The sequence below is a fragment of the Papio anubis genome, chromosome 11 (genome assembly GCF_008728515.1).
Source record: "Papio anubis isolate 15944 chromosome 11, Panubis1.0, whole genome shotgun sequence".
Classification (NCBI taxonomy): Eukaryota; Metazoa; Chordata; class Mammalia; order Primates; family Cercopithecidae; genus Papio; species Papio anubis.
In genome coordinates this window covers 112246283-112266424 of record NC_044986.1, presented here as the reverse complement: position 1 = coordinate 112266424, position 20142 = coordinate 112246283, and the positions used below count along the sequence as shown (strand labels likewise).

At 47.5% G+C, this 20142-nt stretch overlaps 1 protein-coding gene across 13 annotated transcripts in view; it reads right to left on the bottom strand.

Moving 5' to 3' along the window:
- The window catches only part of FRMD4A (FERM domain containing 4A), a 693308-nt gene that overhangs the window by 83685 nt on the left and 589481 nt on the right, over positions 1-20142 (bottom strand). For all 13 annotated transcript variants that reach the window (XM_003903401.5, XM_009214008.4, XM_009214010.3 and 10 more), the window contains 4 exons: positions 20013-20096; positions 12758-12823; positions 12436-12493; positions 10039-10125 (listed from right to left, as the gene is read on the bottom strand). In XM_003903401.5, the coding sequence (XP_003903450.1) occupies positions 10039-10125; positions 12436-12493; positions 12758-12823; positions 20013-20096 (295 nt within the window). The remainder of the gene's footprint in view (positions 1-10038; positions 10126-12435; positions 12494-12757; positions 12824-20012; positions 20097-20142) is intronic.

Genomic DNA, 20142 nt, shown 5'->3' with positions numbered 1-20142 from the left:
TTGCTGTCGATGTCTTTAATAAATAAATTTGACCACCTTCCCCACTAGATTATAAGCTCTGTGCATGCAGGGACCTGGTCTCTCTTGTTCACTCTCTACAGTATCTACAGAGCCAAGAGCAGGACCTAGTACCCAACAGGCACTCAGACAACATTTACTGAACAAGTGAATGAACTTCCAGGCAGGAAGAGTCACGCATCCTCACCAACAACTCCTACAGTTTTAGAGAACTGGGAAGTCTAGGAATACAGAGGATGCTTTCAAAAGTGTTGTCTGCAATTGAAAATGCCTTATGTTTGTTTAGTGCTTCAGTTTTATTTTTTAAAGCAGTTCATTAAATATTGATAGCAACCCATATTATCATAAACCCCCCTGTGGTGGGCAGGATAGAGGGTTGCTTTGAAGCACTGGGAAAAGAGAAACTGGCCTTGGTGCATTGAGTCTCTTGCTCAGCCAGGCCCACAAGGAAATGCTGGTATCCTGCCTCCTGGACTCATGGTTCTGTCTCTGTATCATCAGCAGAGGCAAACTCAAGTCAGTTTCCACTGAAACTCAGTAAGTCTGACTTTCCCCCAGGAAAACTCATATGGGGGCCATTTTATCGGAGAGGATTTCATATTCAACACCCTGTACTGAAGTTCTAAGTGCCAGCTCAGGGCTTTCAGATGATTACCATTCTTTTTTTTTTTTTTTTTTTTTTGATGTGGAGTCTTGCTGTCGCCCAGGCTAGAGTGCACTGGCGTGATCTCAGCTCACTGCAACCTCTGCCTCCTGGGTTCAAGCAATTCTCACGTCTCAGCCTCCTGAGTGGCTGGAATTACAGGCGTATATCACCACGCCCAGCTAATTTTTGTATTTTTTAGTAGAGACAGGGTTTTGTCATGTTGGCCAGGCTGGTCTTGAACTCCTGACCTTAAGTGATCCACCCGTCTCGGCCTCCTAAAATGCTAGGATTACAGGTGTGAGCCACTATGCCCAGCTGATGACCATTCTTAAGAGTTTGGGATTACTCTTCCAAATGGAGATGATTCAGCCATGTCTGATATTGGCGATTTGAGAAGGGGATGTCTAGGACTGATGCTTTGAGAAGAGGATCTCAATTTTCTTAGAATATGATTCCTTTTTTCCCTGGAGAGTTATTTTTAAGGAGCAGATTCTGGGAACTCGCCATGCCTTCCACCTCCTACTCCCAAATTTCCCCATCTCTGCGCCTACCCCGCCCCCCACAAGTAGGCCTGGTCTGCAGCTTTGGGGCCAGTCTCTCTAGATGCCCAAGGCCAGGGCCTGTCACCCACAGGCATCGAAAGCTTCCAGGTCCACTCAGTGCTGTGCTGCGATCTGAAGGACTGATAACATACCAGGAGAAGGCCCTTTGGTAGTACTCTGGGAATGAGTAAGGGGCAGCTGCAAAATGCTAAGAATGCTGAGTGCATTAAGTGAAGTGTTTCTCCCAGGTGTGCACAGGGTGTGGTTTCCAACGGGAATGCAGATGCTGGAATGAGGGAGGCAGCCACCTAGGCTGGCCAAGTCAGAGGCCCAGCAAGGAGAAAGCGAGCCAGGCAGACGCCGACAGAAGAGAACGATAAATCCGCGGCGCACTAGGCAGAACGTCCGCGGCACCGCATAATTTAGCAGGGCAATGCCTCCGGGAGTCCACACCAAGTTAATGGAATATTTCCTGTAAATGTTATTTTCCTTTCCTGTCTCATCATCTCATTTCATTCAAAAATCTTTACTAATCCGGGGGAGGGAAAGTAATGCATCAATTCCCAGAGCCAATGCCCCTGCTTCCGAAACACCCTTAGAAATCACAGGAAGCCACATTGGCTGCTTGGGGACAGGGGGCAGGCCATTTACTCTGGTTCCTTCTCCTAATGTCTCAGAGGGGACCCCACAGTGCTCCTAATTGTGCATCTAAGTGTACATAAAAGCCCCCCTAATTGCACATCAAATAAATAAGTAAATGCTGTCTGCTGAATATGTAACAAGGACTGACGTTGTTATTTCTTCCCAGGGGGGAGATGTCATTAAATCTGGGCTGCATTTCTAAGTGATGATTTATAGATATTGAATATTCTTTACAAGGGAGGGGTTTTTGGAGTCACGTGCTTCGCAATATTTGCTGTCTGATGCTTAAAGCCTCAGATACAGCCTGCTGGAGGACTCTCTATTCTGACTCTTAGTGTCCATTTGGAAAGTCTTTTCTGCTTTCATGTGTAATGGCTCCCGATGATCAGATGGCTGGTTTGTCTGCAGGTCTGAGGACTGTGCGACTCCCTGGTCTCCCCATGCCTCAGTTACTGATGCTGCAAACAAGGGCAGATTGTCTCAGAGATTAGAGCTCTCAGGCTTTCTCGGGCTTCAATCAATCTAAGGAATGTAACGACCCCTCCCCTAAAGAGGGAGCCGGATGTGAGACAGATTTCATCCAGACTTACTTACGTCTGCCCCGTGGGACCCCGATTCTGCAAGATTTAATAAACAATGCCTCAATAGATAGCATTTAATTTTCATTCAAACATTTCCAGGGAAGAAAGAGGAAAAACTCTTGCTTGTACCAGCACAACTGCCCGAAACCCGTGGGATACCTGGTCTGAGACATGTTGCTATTGACGGTCATTTCACACAGCTGGCAGTTTTTTCTTTTTTGATGGCCTGGCTCTCTTTACTCAACCATAAATGCAAACTAAGATGAAACTTGGGATTTACCTCCAGTGCCTAAATGCCAACCTGACACTGTCTCATTGTCTCCTGAGGTCAGTAGGACCGTAATTTGTGAAATACGGAGCCTCTCACCTCAGCAGCGCTTCTTTCTATTTCCACACATATGCACATTCTAAAATGGGATGCAGTAACTAGCATAAAATAGGGTAAAACAATTGCTGCAAGATTTGTTTTTTTGGCTGGGCGCGGTGGCTCACGTCTGTAATCCCATCACTTTGGGAGGCCGAGGTGGGTGGATCACTTGAGGTCAGGAGTCTGAGATCAGCCTGACCAACATGGTGAAACCCCGTCTCTATTAAAAATACAACAACAACAAAAAAAAATTAGCTAGGCATGGTGACACACGCATGTAGTCCCAGATACTCGGGAGCCTGAGGCAGGAGAATTGCTTAAACCTGGGAGGCAGAGGTTGCAGTGAGCCAAGATCGTGTCACTGCACCCCAGCCTGGGAGACAGAGCGAGATTCCATCTCAAAAAAAAAAAAAAAAAAAAAAAAAAAAAAGTTGTTTTTTTTTTTTTTTTTTGCTACTGTGACTTTTCTACTTCTCTCACCATTGCTGAGCCAAGACAGACATGTAACACCCCGTCAGCACTGTACTTGGATGCTACATTCACAACTGTGCAGAAAGACTTCCAACCGTAGCCATGGCAAAGGAGAGAGGAGAGCTACAAAGCACTCAAAGGGATGTCCCCAAGTGTCATGTGGCGTTTGAGTATGAACAGAAGCTCAGAAGTGGGGAGGAAGGCAAAGAGGGAGGGAGAAACATCACTGTGTGAAGGACTGAAGTAGATTTACTGAGAGCTGATGAGGGGATACTGAATATTCTGTAAAAAATTCTACATCTTGGCTGGGCGCAGTGGCTCAGCCTATAATCCCAGCACTTTGGGAGGCCAAGGTAGGGGGAATCCCCTGAGGTCAGGAGTTCAAGACCAGCCTGGCTAACATGGTGAAACCCCGTCTCTACTAAAAATACAAAAATTAGCCAGGTGTGGTGGCACACGCCTGTAATCCCAGTTACTCGGGAGGCTGAGGCATGAGAATTGCTTGAACCCAGGAGGTGGAGGCTGTAGTGAGACGAGATCGCACCATTGCACTCCAGCCTGGGCGACAGACTGAGACTTTATCTCAAAAAAAAAAAAAAACAAAATATATATATATATATATATATATATATTCTACATCCTATCCTTAGACAGTATTTAGGGTTCTGCCTGACCTCTTAAAAAGAACTTATATATGCAAGCAAGGGCTGATATTCTGGAGAATGTGCATGCATTGTAGATTCTGATTTTTCTTCGTTTTGTTTGCTGCTTTTTTAAGGGTATTCTGGGAGCTGTTCTTCCATCTATGTTGTTCCAAAATACTACCGAAGTTGGCCTTCAGAAGTTCAACATCTGTGAACTCTTCTGAACATGCACAAAAGCCGAAATCCAGTCTTCAGGGTGTCCCCACATGTTTAGCTGTTCCTGACACGTGTACCCTGCAGGCAATGAAGCTGTGATTTTTGGTTTTTTGACAAACTCCAGCAGCTTGCATTGAGGGCTGTGCTTCCAAAGGCCAGGAGGCTGTCTCTTTAGAAGGTCCAGGTAGCAGAGTGTGGGGGTTAAAAGTCCTCTGCTCTCGGAGCCACCGGTGAGGTCCCGTGCATTTTACTCCACCCCTCAAGAGCCTCTAAGCTCCAGAGTAGTGATTAAGTGACTGAGGGAAGACTCTGAAACTAGGATGGCAAACTGCTTGCAACTGGAGAATGAGGGATAGGCTACTGTTATGCTCCTTTGTGGACAGTCATCAGCCACTCTTTCGCAGTGCCTTTTTTGTTTGTTTGGGCTTTTTTGTGGGGGATGAGGCGTAGGTCATATGGAAACACTTAAGTGGATTCTCAAGGCAGCTGCTGAGCCCCTGTGGGTGTGCTGACGGGTTGATGATGCTGTTGGAGCTGTGCAGGCAGTGGACGCCTCTGGGCTCTGCAAAGGAGAGGGAGCAGACTCATCCCTGCCACTGCCTCTACTTAAACACGGGCTCTTCTTGTGTTGGTGCAACGTGACAGAGCTGCTGGAACTGGGTCAGAGTGTCAGGGAGGGCCTCTATCTGCCGCCGGGCGGGAGCAGCTGCCTGGGCTGGAGATGCAGCTGTTGTTGCAGAAGCCTCCAGGTGCACAGTGCAGAGTGCCACTCCCTTGCCTGAGCATCCCTGGAGGCTCGAGGTGGCAGAGATGTGCCAGGCACCAGAGCCAGGAGGGAGCGGCATCCCTTGGAGTGCTGCCCCTCCCAGATGGCTCACCCAGTCATGAGGCCCGTGCGGGGGACCTCCCCTGCCCTCGGTGTACAGGGACACTGCTGGCCACACCAGTGAGCCTGGCTGACCTTCCCCACGTCTGAATTTTCAAAGCACAGAGGGCTGCCAGCGGTGGTCCTTGTCTCCAGGCATACATCAGAATCCCTGCGGGGCTTCTTCTAGGCTCAGTGGCCTGGTCGGAGGTGCAGGTCAGTAGGCCTGCAGGGGGCTGTGGCATCTAGACATCCCAGTGGCTTCAGATGAGTTCCTGATGTACAGTGGAGGTTGAGAGCCACTGGCCCAGAGGCACTGAAGACAGACTTTTGGCTTAGGTGTGGACTTGCATCGATATGCATTCACATGTGTGTGCATCTTTTTAGATTCTGAGACCTGGGATCAGGCTGTGGGCTTTTTGTAGTCTCAGAAACTGATATGCCCCTTAAACATAACAGAGATGGCCTTTTTATAATGGTGATGAGGTTGGCAATGCAAGAAAAAGAAATAGGCGCCCCGTTTAGGTCTTCTTGTAGCTGAGCCTTCTTAACAATGGCTCCAGTTAGTCCACAGCCTTGCCTTTAAGTTTCATCTGACATCTTAGCGGGATGGGGTGGCACCCCTAGAAGCTAAGTTAACCAAGCTGTTTTCCTTTCCCTCAAGGGCTTTTCAAAGGCCCCCCTTTTTTTTGGAGACGGAGTCTCTTTCTGTTGCCCAGGCTGGAATGTAGTGGCACAGTCTCAGCTCACTGCAACATTTGCCTCCCGGGATCAAGTGATTCTCCTGCCTCAGCCTCCTGAGTAGCTGGGATTATAGATGCCCCCGCAGCAGGCCTGGCTAATTTTTGTATTTTTAGTAGAGATGGGGTTTCATCATGTTGGCCAGCTGGTCTTGAACCCCTGACCTCAGGTGATCTGTCTGCCTCGGCCTCCCAAATTTCTGGGATTACAGGTGTGAGCCACCTTGCCCGGCCAAATGCCTGTTCTTAATTTTATATTCAGATTGTACATTCATTTCTTAAGGAGGGCCCCAAATTATGTAAGCTTCAGGGCCCGTGCAACGGAAGCTGCCTCTGCATCTCACCGTGATCGTCGTGATTGGGAAATGAACTCTTCACTCCTAGCTCCTGGTGTGCCAACTGCCAATCCAACCTCCTCCCTCTGTCCAGTCTCTAGTTCAGTGATGCTTTGGAAATTCTTGCTACTCCTGAGCTCCAACTGAATGCCCAACGGCCTACTAGTCACAGCCATCTGGATGTCCCATCAAGCCTGCAGCGTTGCGTGTCCTAAACTGCACTCATCCCTCATCTGTCACTCCCAGACCTCCTCTTCTCTCAGCGTCCACACTCTGGTGGATCCTGAAGCCTGGGAGTCATTCTGTATTGCCCTCCTCCTCTCTTGGCCTCCCGCTTCCGCCTACAGGTGATCAGTAACACACGCCTTCTCAACATCTTGGTTCCCCTTCTCCATCCTCAAGCCCCGCCAGGTGTGACCTGCCCTACCCTCATCATGTCCTGGTTTCTCAGTCTTGTCCTGGGTTTTTCCTATCCATCCTCCAAGCAGTTTCCAGAGGGTGCTTCTACAGCAATGGAAATCTGACACTATACTCCTCAGCTTCAAACAGACCGCAGCCACCACTCCCTATCGAGGAGGCAGTCCTCTTCGCAGAGCCTTCAAGCCTCCAGGAGCCTGCGAGCCCCAACCTCCTCGCCAACTCCTCTCTTCTCACTTGGTGTTCCAGAATGAAGGGCGCTGTGTCCCCTACCCCTGTCACTGGGATTTCAGGCACACTGGCCTCTCCTGCACACCTCCCTACCCCATTCCTCCATCTGCAAAACTCTTTGTATCCTTGAAGACTCCACTCACTCTCTGCTTCCTCTGTGAGGACTTCTCTTCTCCTTATGCCTAGTTGACGACTGTCTTCTTGAATCATCCCTGACCCTCACACAGAGTCCTATTACACCACTCAGACACTGGCTCAATTATCACACATCTTGGAGGACAGGATTCATGTCTCATCTCAGTGCCCAGTGATGGGCTTGGCACCTAAGAGGTATGCAATAACTGTTCTGTTTTTGTTTTGAGATGGAGTCTGGCTCTGTCACCCAGGCTGGAGTGCAATGGCATGATCTCGGCTCACTACAACCTCTGCCTCCCAGGTTCAAGTGATTCTCCTGCCTCAGCCTCCCCAGTAGCTGGGATTACAGGCATGTGCCACCATGGCCGGCTAATTTTGTATTTTTAGTAGAAATGGGGTTTCACCAGTTTGGCCAGGCTGGTCTCAAACTCCTGACCTCAAGTCATCCGCCCACCTCGGCCTCCAAAAGTGCTGCGATTACAGGCTTGAGCCACTGTGCCTGGCCGCAATAACTGTTTTTTTGAGCGAATGAATGAATGATGGCTCTGACAGCTTGGTAGTCTGTCCTTAAATTAGGAATGGGCTGGAAAATTCCGACTTCTTCCTCAAAGGCCACAGAAACCCAAGTGATTTTCAATAACAACCCAGTCTGGGTTAGAGCCAATGGCCTGGAAAACTATATTGACCGTTTAATATTTTTAATTCATGGACCTGGATAAGTTCCATTCATTATTGTAAATTCTCTTATTCGATGCCTGATTTTTCATGCCTTTGGCTTCTTACTTTTCCTTATCTTGAAGCCTGTTTTAGCATCTTACAATAATAGTTAGAACTGATTGAGCCCTAAATATGCAACCTTTCCTGTGTTTTACATACATCAAGTGCTAGCTGATCACCTCTTCACTCTTCATTAGAACCTCAATCAGAGAAATAAAGAAAGCTTAAACATTTTAATAAATGGAACCAAACAAGTATGAATGCTTATTAGCATGTCTTCTAAAAATCTTAGAGGGAGAAGAGATTTCAACCGCTGGATTTTAATGATCTCTGCTGTAGATCTCAATTATGCATGTCAGCCTTGGTCTTCCACCACTATGGGCAAGAGAGAGCTCAATGTATTGCAGCCAGAATTTTGTTAAAGGCTTTAGGGAGTATTCTTGGCTTTTGCAAGCAGCAAAAACAGTCCTACAGGTTGAAATGAGAAAAGTCAGGCCAGGTGCGGTGGCTCATACCTGTAATCCCAGCACTTTGGGAGACTAAGGAGGGCAGATCACTTGAGGTCAGGAGTTTGAGACAGGCCTGGCCAACATGGTGAAACCCCATCTCTACTAAAAATACAAAAATCAGCCAGGCATGGTGGCAGGTGCCTGTAATCCAGCTACTGGGGAGGCTGAGGCATGAGAATCGCTTGAACCCAGGAAGCAAAGGTTGCAGTGAGCCAAGAGCGTGCCACTGCACTCCAGCCTGGGAGACAGAGCAAGACTCTGTCTCAAACAAACAAACAAATAAACAAACAAACAAAAAAACCAAAAAGAGAATGGTGGTTCTAAAAAGAAAGAGGGAAGAGAGAACTCAGGAAGAAAAGGCACAGAAAATTAAAAAGGCCACGTGGGAAAAAGGCACAGGGAAAACAGGAAGAAAAATACAGGGAGGAAGAGGTATAGATCCCACAATCGAGGAATACAAAGTCAGAAAAGGTAAGAACAGAGGATCCAGTTAATTTTTTGTTGCATTTAAATGGATAAGGAAAGGCTTTAGAGATAGCCGCAAAACACTCCCTCCACCCACTAAAGAGCCAGGTTCTTCCTGAGTTGTTCCCAGTCAGTAATTCCCCCACCATTTGCTCAGCATCTTGTCTTAGAACTTAACCACCTTACTGATCAATGGAGTGAAAATCCTCCCAACATGGGAACATTTTTTCTTCTATCAATTTAATAAAGAAGCTGGCCAAGGACAGATGTTAACTGGAGAGCCTACAATCCACTCAGATATGTAGTGTGGGTTTCAATCCTATTCGTGGATAAAACAGCTTGGAAAGCAATCTGGAATGACATAATGGCCCAATATTGCTTTCTCTCTGCTAAAGCAAGTGTGGTTTTCATAGGTTTTTAATATGTATTTCAGGGTTTGAACTGCATACCATCTCTCTGTTATTCTCCGCCAGGGGACCTGAATGACAGCACTCGCCTCTAAGATATTTTTCCATTATAATTTTCCAATTTGTTCAGGTCTGAAAAGTGTGTGTAAATGAAAACAGAGAAAATTCAAATGCTGTATCCCTTTCAAACATTCCATTTTGGGTTTACAAGGACTTTGCAAACCGTTCTCTGTTTCTCTCCCTCTTCAGCAAATAACCTTATTTTCTGATCACCTTTATTGAGCCAGAAAATATGTGCTGGATTTCCAGGAACCCTTCTCTCTCTTATTTTTCAGCTTTTTCTTTTTTTGTTTTGAGACAGAGTCTTGCTCTGTCAGCCAGGCTGGAGTGCAGCAGGGCAATCTCAGCTCACTACAACCTCCACCTCCCGGGCTCCAGTGATTCTCATGTCTCAGCCTCCCAAGTAGCTGGGATTATAGGCATCCACCACCGTGCCCAGCTAATTTTTGTATTTTTAGTAGAGACAGGGTTCTATCATGTTGGCCAGGCTGGTTAGAACTCCTGGTCTTAAGCGATCCGCCCGCCTCGGGCTCCCAAAGTGCTGGGATTGCAGGCGTGAGCCAGCCTGCCCAGCCTTTCAGCTCTTTTTGACCTGCAATCTCTTCTTTGAGCTCTCCCACCTGCCCTGATTCCTGTCCCAGAAACCTTTGGGAGAACTCAGACTGGCTTCAGGATTCAAGAGAAATGTTACATCATTTTCCCAAAGAACACAGCCCCGCCCGAAATTAAGGAACACGACTGTCCCTCAAAAGTCTCTTTGCCTATCGGCTCTGGGGAGAACTGAGCCAGTCGTCTCACCTTAAGTAATTATAACAGCTTAGGTTTCCTCAGAGACAGGAAGAAAAAAATGAAAAACGATTTACCCGGGGAACTCAGATGGGATTGCTGTGGAGTAATTTGTATACACTAAAATTGGCAGGGGATTGGTGAGCCTTTAGGCTGCATGGCCTTAGCCAAGTAAAACAGACCTTTACGCCTGTTCCTCTCCGGATCTGAGAGGCGTTAAACCCACGCAGGAGACCGCCCTTACCTTTCTTGGCTTCACTTTATCATGGTAGTCATACTGGAAGATCCCTTTGTAGCTCAGGCCCAGCCACCATGGTATGCCCTGTTTGTCCTAGGATATCAAACAAAGTTCGGGTGAATATGGGGCTGGAGGAAGTAAACACACACTAAGTGGAGATTTCCTGGCTTGGGGGCAGACAAGGGAAAGTGCCATTTCCTGGGAAGGGATGGAGCCCACCTGTCTACTTTGTTTATTAACAGATGCGCCCATCATTGAAGGATGCTCTGTTATGTGAAGAGGGTGACATGGGGAATGTTGGGGCTGGGGGCCTGGTTCTGCTAATCAGCTGGACAGCTGAGGTCCTTTCCCTTTATATATAAGGAGTGAATGCCCTGTTCTCTCTCTCTTTCTCTCTCTCTTTTATTTTTCCTTCTAAGAATTTAGGGATTCCATGCTGGGACGCCCTCTCACCACAACTGAAAATCTGTGAGATGTCACACCTAATGAAAGGACCTTCTGGGCAGAGAAACTGTCATCGATGGTCAGAGCCAGAGGAGCCGTAGAGACTATGGAAAGTGACTCCTCTCCTTTTAACAACAAATCACAGCAAAGAGTTGGCCCAGCTTTACCCAGGACCTTCCCCAGCCCCGGGAAACACAGACCGGAAGGTGTCACCCTGAGGTCCTGCTCACCCAAGATGACAGCTGGGTGCCAGGCAGGGTTTCAGGACTCATGCTGTTGGACAGGGTAGCAAAACGGAAGCCGAAACAGTCTCAGGACTGAATTAGAAATACCAAGTCCGTTTATTGCTTTTTTTTTTTTTTTTTTTTTTGAGATAGAGTCTCACTCTGTCACCCAGGCTGGAGTACACTGGCACAATCTTGGCTCACCGCAACCTCTGCCTCCCAGGTTCACGGAATTCGCTCACCTCAGCCTTCCGAGTAGCTGGGATTACAGGCACGTGCCACCACGTCTGGCTAATTTTTGTATTTTTAGTAGAGATGGAGTTTCACCATGTTGGCCAGGCTGGTCTCAAACTCCTGACCTCAGGTGATCCACCCGTCCCGGCCTCCCAAAGTGCTGGGATTACAGGCATGAGCCACTGCACCTGCCCACCCCCCACCCCACCGTTTGTTAACAGAGACCTCTTGTCACCTGAGTGTAAGTTGCAATTTTATATTCAAATAGGATGATTCTGAGTTAATTAGAGCCCTCAGAAGCTAGGATTTTATAATGAGCATATCAAGCAGCTTTTCCCTAGCTCTGCCCTAATTGCCAACTTTCTAAAAAACCTAATACACCCTCAAAGTGGGTGTCTGGAAAACTCAAAACTGGCACATCATGGTTTTGAAATATTTGTGGGGCGTGAGTTATTTCAAGATGAGCAAAAAGATAAAAGGCAAAAGAGATACATTTTGAAATTTATTTTCAAGCTTCAGGGTATATGATTTCTTAAAAACAAACTTTAAAGGTAGTATAAAATCCTTGTATTAAACCCCTGCCTCTGGGAAGTAGCTGTGCGCACTGCAACGGTTTCAGAGAACAGAACAAGAGGAAATCCAATGCCACTGCAACAGCAGATTGACCAGGTAAGAGCTGTCATCACACCATAAAATGGCATCAGTGAGATCACAAGGCCCCCGGACAGGGAGCCTGATGCAGCTGGGCCAGGCTTCCTGGATTCGTGCTCTTTTCCAAATAAGCAGCTAAGCCATTGCTTATGCTTTGAGGTTCTAAGTGCCAAACACCCATACTCCTTTGGCACTTTGAAAATCCCAAGTCTTTACCAAACTGAAATAAAGAGCACAGTTTTGAAGTTTTCTTGGAAGGCAGAAAGCATATATATCAGAGACAGCCTTTCTGTTAAGTTCTAGGGCTGACAAAGAAATGGACCACAGGCTGAAACACATTGAAAGACCGCGTGAAGTTTCCCGTATTGGAAATTGTCTTTCCCCAGCATGTAATCTTCCTGACCAAGTCCTCTGAGACTTCCATTCCCATCAGGAGTTATAAAGAAAAAAATAATGAGGGCCGGGCGCGGTGGCTCACGCCTGTAATCTCAGCACTTTGGGAGGCCGAGGCAGGTAGATCACCTGAGGTCAGGAGTTCAAGACCAGCCTGGTCAATATGGTGAAACCCTGTCTCTACTAAATATACAAAAATGAGCTGGGTGTGGTGGCGCATGCCTGTAATCCTAGCTACTTGGGAGGCTGAGGTAGGAGAATCACTTGAACCCGGGAGGTGGAGGTTGCAGTGAGCCGAGATCGCGCCACTGCACTCCAGCCTGGTGACAGAGAGAGACTCCATCTCAAAAAGAAAAAAAAAAAAAAAGAAAAGAAAAGGAAAAAAACATATAATGAGAAGTTTTGATTTGTTTGTTTAGGGGAGGTTTGTCAACCTTCACCAAATGAGTGCACTCACCTTCACTGCATAATAGTGAACCCCATAGGTTGGGAGAGACTCCACGATGCTCATGTAGCTGGAACGACAATAAGAAGATACATAAACACACACACACAATGCACACAAGGCTAGTTATTCAGCAGATCTGGTATCATATATATATATTTGTGTATGTGTATGTGATAAAGTTCTCGGAGTGATTATTTACTTGAAAATTAAATTGCAACATACACCCCCCACTCCCAGATATGTCTTTGGAGAGGAACTGAACAATTCTGACATACGATATATTAACACACACAAACACCGTCCCTACGCAAGCTGGGAAGGGGCCACTTACTTCACGATTGCTTGACCTCTTGTCTGACCGTTCAGTTTCTTGTAGTGCTCAATAACTCTGTCTTCACTGCAATTAGAAGAAAAGAATGCTGTCATCAGAGTCCCTAAGTCAACAGCCAAGCTTCCTGCCAGTAAGATATTTCTCAGCCCCATCTCCTAAGAAGCTCCAGGGCACCAACAGCTTCTGGAAAAATGATTTGTCCTGGAGTGGCATTTCCAGACTCAGTCTGAGTGCTATCTATTTGGATGTACATTTACTTAAAAAAATAGTCTGTTTTCCCCTCAAAGGACTTACATCCTCTTTGTTTTGGATTTTTTTTGGTTTTGTTTTGTTTTTGAGACGGAGTCTCGCTCTGTCACCCAGGCTAGAGTGCAATAGTGCGATCTTGGTTCACTGCAACCCCCACCTCCCGAGTTCAAGTGATTCTCGTGCCTCAGCCTCCCGAGTAAATGGGACTACAGGTGCGTGCCACCATGCCTGACTGATTTTTGTGTTTTTAGTAGAGACAGGGTTTCATCATGTTGGCCAGGCTGGTCTCAAACTCCTGACCTCAAGTGATCCACCCACCTTGGCCTCCCAATGTGCTGGGATTACAGGCATGAGCCACCATGACTGGCTTATCTTGGATTTCTAATCAAGAAATATAAGATTGGAGCTCAGGCTGGGTGCAGTGTGTCACCCCTGTAATCCCAATGTTTAGGGAGGCTGAGGTGGGTGGATCGCTTGAGCCCAGGAGTTTGAGACCAGCCTGGGCAACACAGTGAGACCTTGTCTCTGCATAAAAATACAAAAATGAGCCAGGCATGGTGGAGTGTGCCTGTAGTCCCAGCTAGTTGGGAGGCTGAGGTGGGAGGATTGCTTGAGCCCAGGAGGTCAAAGTTGCAGTGAGCTAAGATTGCACCACTGCATTCCAGCCTGGGTGACAGAGTGAGACCCTGGCTCAAAAACAAAAAACAAAGGAACAAAAAGACCGGAGCCCAGGTTTTGGGATCAGCTCCTTGGAAGCAATGGTACCAAGAGAATAAGAGGAAGCAGACAGCAGAGATGACGCGTGGATGCCCCGGCTGAACTCTCTGGGGTCCTTCTTATCCTCATCTTCCCAGTCCTGTCCACACAGGGCCTCATGGGGGGATGGCAGGCATTGACCTTAACCACACGCCCACAGCCTACCTGCTCTGAATGCGTAGTCAGGGATGGAAGGCTTTCCAGGAGGATGGAACGTTCTGGAATTTGGGCCTGGTTAATATGAACCATGAGGCAACAAAAGCTCCATAGGAACACTTGGAGAACAACAGCAAACCAGCTACCAGAATTAGACAGGCGCTCCCTCCCTTTTCAAAATCTTAGTGTTTTTTTTGTTTTTGAGACGCAGTCTCCCTTGTCACCCAGACTGGAGTGCTGTGGTGTGATCTTGGCTCACTGCAACCTCTGCCTCCCAGTTTCAAGCAATCCTTGTGCCTCAGCCTCCTGAGCAGCTGGGATTACAGTTGTGTGTCACCACACCTCGCTAATTTTTGTATTTTTAGTAGAGATGGGGTTTTGCATGTTGGCCAGGCTGGTCTCAAACTCCGGGCCTCAGGTCATCTGCCCACCCCTGCCTCCCCAAGTGCTGGGATTATAGGCATGAGCCGCCGCGCTCAGATGAAATCCTAGTTCTGATATAGCAAGAGGTTAGGTGGCTCCTTGGCGGCAGTGGCAAGCCCGCCCCCTGAGAAGTGACTCTGATGCCCATGGGGTAGGAGATATGGGCGCTCCAACCCCTGCCTTCAGATGGGCGGAGCCAACCTTGGGAATCCCAGGGAAGCCGGTGCAGGCAGAAAGCCCCATCCCCACCTGCTGAGGTGTGGAGTCCAGACACCTCGGCCTCCCTGGTCTGGCCCCAGAGCTTTGGAACCTCAGTTCTCACTCTCCTGTCTTACTTCTCTTCACCCTTCCTGTCCTCTGTCAAAGCTCCGTGAGGGGAGGTGATTCCAGGGGTATACCCTTGAGATACCAGTAGAGGATCTTTATTATCTATCATTATTATTTTCGAGACAGGGTTTCACTCTCTTGCCCAGGCTGGAGTGCAGTGGCATGATCCTGACTCACTGCAAACTCCATCTCCTGGGTTCAAGTAATTCTCCTGCCTCAGTCTCCTAAGTAGCTGGGATTACAGGTGTGCACCACCACGTCTGGCTAATTTTTGTATTTTTAGTAGAGATGAGGTTTCACCACATTGGCCGGACTGGTCTCAAACTCCTGACCTCAAATGATCTGCCCACCTCGGTCTCCTGAAGTGCTGGGATTACAGGTGTGAGCCACTACACCCAGCCCTATTATCTATTATTCATCACCCCAGGATCTACCTAAAGCCTTCTCTTACCCACCTTTTTCTGTTTGCATGTTTAGCAAGGCCAGCGTTGGGGGTAACAGGTTCTACACATTCGTCACCTAGTCTTTGTGAGTAATTTATTTCTCTTTCAATGACTACCTTAACCTCCAACTAGTATCTTTTAATTTTAATATTCTGGAATTTGATGCATAGAGGACAGTGAGCAGTCTTGATAAAGAAGGTCTTTATGAATACCCCGAATGAGGACCAGCCAGCTCCAGGGACCCTTGCCTCAGTTGGAGCGTCACTTCCATGGGGTCTGGGCATCCTCTATTCAGAAAGGGACAGACCCAGCCATCTCTCTCCTTGGTTCCCATGTGCCGAGGAAGTTCTATGTCAAGTGTGACAAAGTCATCTCCTGATAAACAATTCTCAAAAAGCATGCTCCCCAAGGGCAGGCCCAGCCTCATGAAACCTGCAGAGCTGCGTCAGGAGGTTCGGCGGCTCCACTTGTTTCCATCCCACTCACTAACTCAACAGCTGCCTTGGCGTGTTTCCTACCATGTGATCTGGGGTTTTGTGAGGTCGACTCCTAGATCCAGGGTCAAGCAACTCGGTGTAGATAGGGGCCTTTTTCCTTTGCAGCTCTAGGGAGAGAGGGTCCCTGGGGTGCGCTGAGGAGGTACAAGTCAACATAGCACTGTAGCCACGAACACACAGAAGGCTCAGGAGAAACACCAGTGAAAGAAAGTCAAAACCACTGTCAGAAAGCCACGCCGCTGTTTAACGACTACATGTCCTGACCACAGGGTTCTGGGTGGCTGACAGCTGCAGAAATCTTCGCCACCCCCTGTTTGCCCTGTAACTGCTGCTCTCTGAGACCATCTGTGAAGCCACAATAGTTGCCTTCTCCATCCTCAGTTTTTTCCTTCTCGTTTTGCCCCCTTAAACATGGTGGGCTCAGCCTGGAATAACAGGCTCAATCCTTACTGAAAACCTATTCTGCTCCCAACCTGTCCCCACCTCTGCTCTGGAACTTTCCAGAGGGCTGACGTGCTCCGAGTTTTGCAGACAATTTTCCCGGACCCTAGATTTGTAGCAGGGACTCAAGGGGGTAACTAGCAGAAATCCAGGAAGCAGAGTAAGCACTGTCTGGATGACTCAGGGTTACATGGAGGAAAAAGGCAAATGACCAAAGCTGCCTGTGCCCGGGTCACTGGCTGGGTCATATTGTTAAGTCAAATGACCTCTCTGCAGACAAGGGGGTACAGGAAATGCATGGGTGACGGAAGGGGAAATAGGGATGGTGATATATGGTTCCCTGTCTCGGAGCAGCTGCTGGCCTGCTGTGCTCAGTGGTTTTGGGGTAAAAAAAGATGTCCCTGCATACCTCACTGAGGTGGTAGGGGTGGTCAGGTGGTCCAGCATTTACAAACTAGGCCTGCGAGGGAGAATCCAGGTCAGGGTACTGATCCCTCCTTGTTCTGTGGCCCTTGGCACATCATTCTAACTTTCTGCCTCAGTTGCCTCCTCAACAGGGAAATCTCATGTTGTGAAAAGTCCATGCTTGTTAAATGTGCAGGGAGAATTAGCAGAAAGGCTTCTTGCACCATGACTCAGCATTATTATGCCGCTTTCACTGCTTTTTAATGACATGAGGTGACTATGTATTTCCTCTCTTAATTACTGTCTGAAGCAGGTTGATGTGTGTCATCCCATTTTGCAGAGGAGAAACTGATGAAAGCTACCTGGCTAGTCACTGCGGAGGCTTGGCTGGGATGCTAAGACCCACTGCCTTGGTCACCAGGCTGCAGCCTGCAGGTTGCCCATCCAAAGTGTGAACTCCGGCAGGGGCAGGAGAGCCCCCGAAGAATGGTGAGTACACCTCCTTAGTTCAGGAATGATCAGGGGAACTGGACACTCTGGGCAACTGTGATGAGAGGGGTAAAAAGGTCTCCCTCACCGGTGAGGGGTCCTGGTTGACCTTGCTGAGTGTTGATTCTGAGACCCGAGGGAAAAGCAGCGAACAAGCTATGTGCACCTGCTCTCTCTTCATTCTGTATCTGTATGAAGCAGGGACAGCACTTAACCCTCTCCTTGCAGCTTTGCTTTTTAAAAATCTATCTATACACAGGGGTACAAAAATATAGTTAGATAGAAGGAATATGTTCTAGTATTTGATCGTACAGTAGGGAAACTATAGTTAACAATAATTTGTTGCATATGTCAAAGTAGCCACAAGTGAAGATTTGTAATGTTCCCAACACAAAGAAAAATGTTCGAGGTGATGGATAGCCCAGTTACCCTGATTTGATCACCGCACATTATGTACAGATATCAGAGTATATATACATGAAAAATATGTACAACTATTATGTATCAATAAGAATCAAAGTCCATATAAATAAGGTTGAAATATTAGAGCCAACACCAAGTAGCCAACCACAGTGAAATGAGGTGGAAGAATCTGCTGTGGTTGTGATTGTTGTTTTTCAGCAGGGTATTGTCAGGAGGGTCCCTGTCATTGACTTTTATACATCGTCTGGATTGTGATGCTGACTGAGTGGCACATGGCTCCCCCATCCTGCCACGCTCTCGGGACATTTAACACTGGCTTGGGCACTTATGGGTCTGAAGGAGTCTCAGGGAAAGTGCTGGCCTGGTCATGATGGTATGGGATGTTCTGCCAAGCCAGCTATAGGTGAAGATGTTTATACAGGGAAGAGACAGAGAGAGTGTGTGTGTGTGAAGGGCGAGGTGCCTGTGGGTTAGTAATCATGTGTGAGCACAGAGCAGATAATGGAGAAGGTGAAGGAAAAATCCAGAGACACAGGGAGGAGAGAAGAAATTCAAAACTCTCAGATGTGTATAGCGGTGTTCTAAGGTTTGGAAAGGAATGAATGGGTGACTGATGGACACACAACAGGACAAGTCTCAGAGGCAAAGAGATTCCTTCCTGGTCCTCTCTAGTTACCTGCTCACACCCTCGGGGCCTTGACCATTGGATTTTTGGAAGTGAACAGCCAGGAGGCTACAGAGGGATGAGGTCCAGTGGCACAAGGAATTAGGGAGGTGGGTAATAGGATCCGTGAACAAGGAAAAGGGACCATCATTTTTGGGCATTCGGATTGCAAGTCTCAACATTTGGAAACTGATGCGTGCAAAATCCCTGCAGGTTAAACAGATTTTGCTCTTTGGGGGCAGGTTATAGTTAGAGAAAGTCATTATCTATTTACATTTATGTTTCCAAAAGAGGAGTGGCAATAAAACAGCTCTGGGAGATGAAATTAGGGATGCCAGACACGGAAGGGAGCTCACAGCCTCGGGCCTGGGCGCCAGCTCCCTAGCGATGTGGTCTCTCAGAGAGATGTGATTTATGAGCCAGAGTTGTGTTTTGTTTTGTTTTGTTTGCGATGGAGTCTCACTCTGTCGCCAGGCTGGAGTGCAGTGGCACAATCTTGGTTCACTGCAACTTCCAACTCCTGAGTTCAAGGGATTCTCCTGCCTCAGTCTCCCAAGTAGCTGAGACTACAGGCACGTGCCACCATGTCCAGCTAATTTTTTTGTATTTTTAGTAGAGACAGGGTTTCATCATGTTGGCCAGGATGGTCTCCATCTCCTGACCTCGTGATCTGCCCACCTCGCCCTTCCAAAGTGCTGGAATTATGAGCCAGAGTTTAATGCTGCTAATGAACCCTGCATCAAGACATGTCCCACCCCAGCCAAAGGAATCTCTTAGCCACCCGAATCAATGAACAACTAGGTCACTGTCTGGATAAGTGTCCAGAGAAGATGAAATGCTCATAATCCGTATTTTTCAGAAACTGTCATCAAAAGCACTGACACAAGTCACGTGTTGTAGTTTATTAGAATTGACTTGGTCTGTGCTTTTTGTTTTGCTTTTAAATAAAAGGAGTTGCAGTGATTTCTGTTAGGGAATCAGAAGGAACATCAGAGAGCAGTATTGCAGTTATCAAAGGGCAGTGGCCAGGGCTTAGGAACCCAGTGGGATTTCAAAACATTATCCAGGAATGCAAGCCCTGCCCAACTGTGGCCCAAACCACAATCTGGGAGCCTTTCAAATGCTGGAATCATTCAGAATCAGTCATTTAGGGCCCGACAGATGAGCTACGGCATAATGTTACATAGTGGCTACATCAGGAGATAGGAAACATCGAGGGAAAATAAAAGAATCAATCTCTCTCTTCTGAAAGAAAAAAGTCCTGTGGTTCTCCCACATCTCAAACCTCAACATGCTGTCATCAAATGACAGGTGTTCCAAAATGAAACTCTAGCAGCACACGAAAGGCTCTTCAAGGTGGCAAAGCTTCCAAAGTGAAATTTTAGAAGGTATTCTTTTTGAAAATTGAAAAAAAAAAAAAAAAAAAAAGAGAAGAAACAAAAAAGGAGAGGTCTCACGCACAATGCTTCACTTAAGTAAATGCAGAAAACGGGTGGGGTGTGGTGGCTCACGCCTGTAATCCCAGCAGTTTGGGAAGCCGAGGTGGCCGGATCATCTGAGTGGGGCCAGGGGTTCGAGACCAGCCTGGCCAACATGGTGAAACCTCGTCTCTACTAAAAATACAAAAATTAGCCAGGTGTGGTAGTGTGTGCCTGTAATCCCAGCTACTCAGGAGGCCGAGGCAAGAGAATCGCTTGAGGCACAGGTTGCCATGAGCTGAGATCATGCCACTGTACTCCAGCTTGGGTAACAGAGCGAGATCTATCTCCAAAAAATAAATAAATAAATAAATAAAATTAATTAATTAATTTAAAAAAAAAATAAATGCAGAAAATGATTTCATGAAGACAGAAGGTACTTCACACAGCTGCGAGTCCAGGCTGGCACGTGGGAGCTGGTGGAGGGAGGGTATATTCAGTTGTCCTGTGTCCCCTCGCACTCCGAGAGGGGCTCACTCCTGGGGAAGACGCCAGGGGTCTTACCAGTAGGCCAGGGAAGGGTGCTCCTTCAGGGCTTGGGTGGGAAGGGCTGGCAGCTTCTTCAAGTCACTCCTCACAACTTCATTGCTGAAAGAGACAATGGCCAGAAATGCACTCACCCTCTGAGGACATG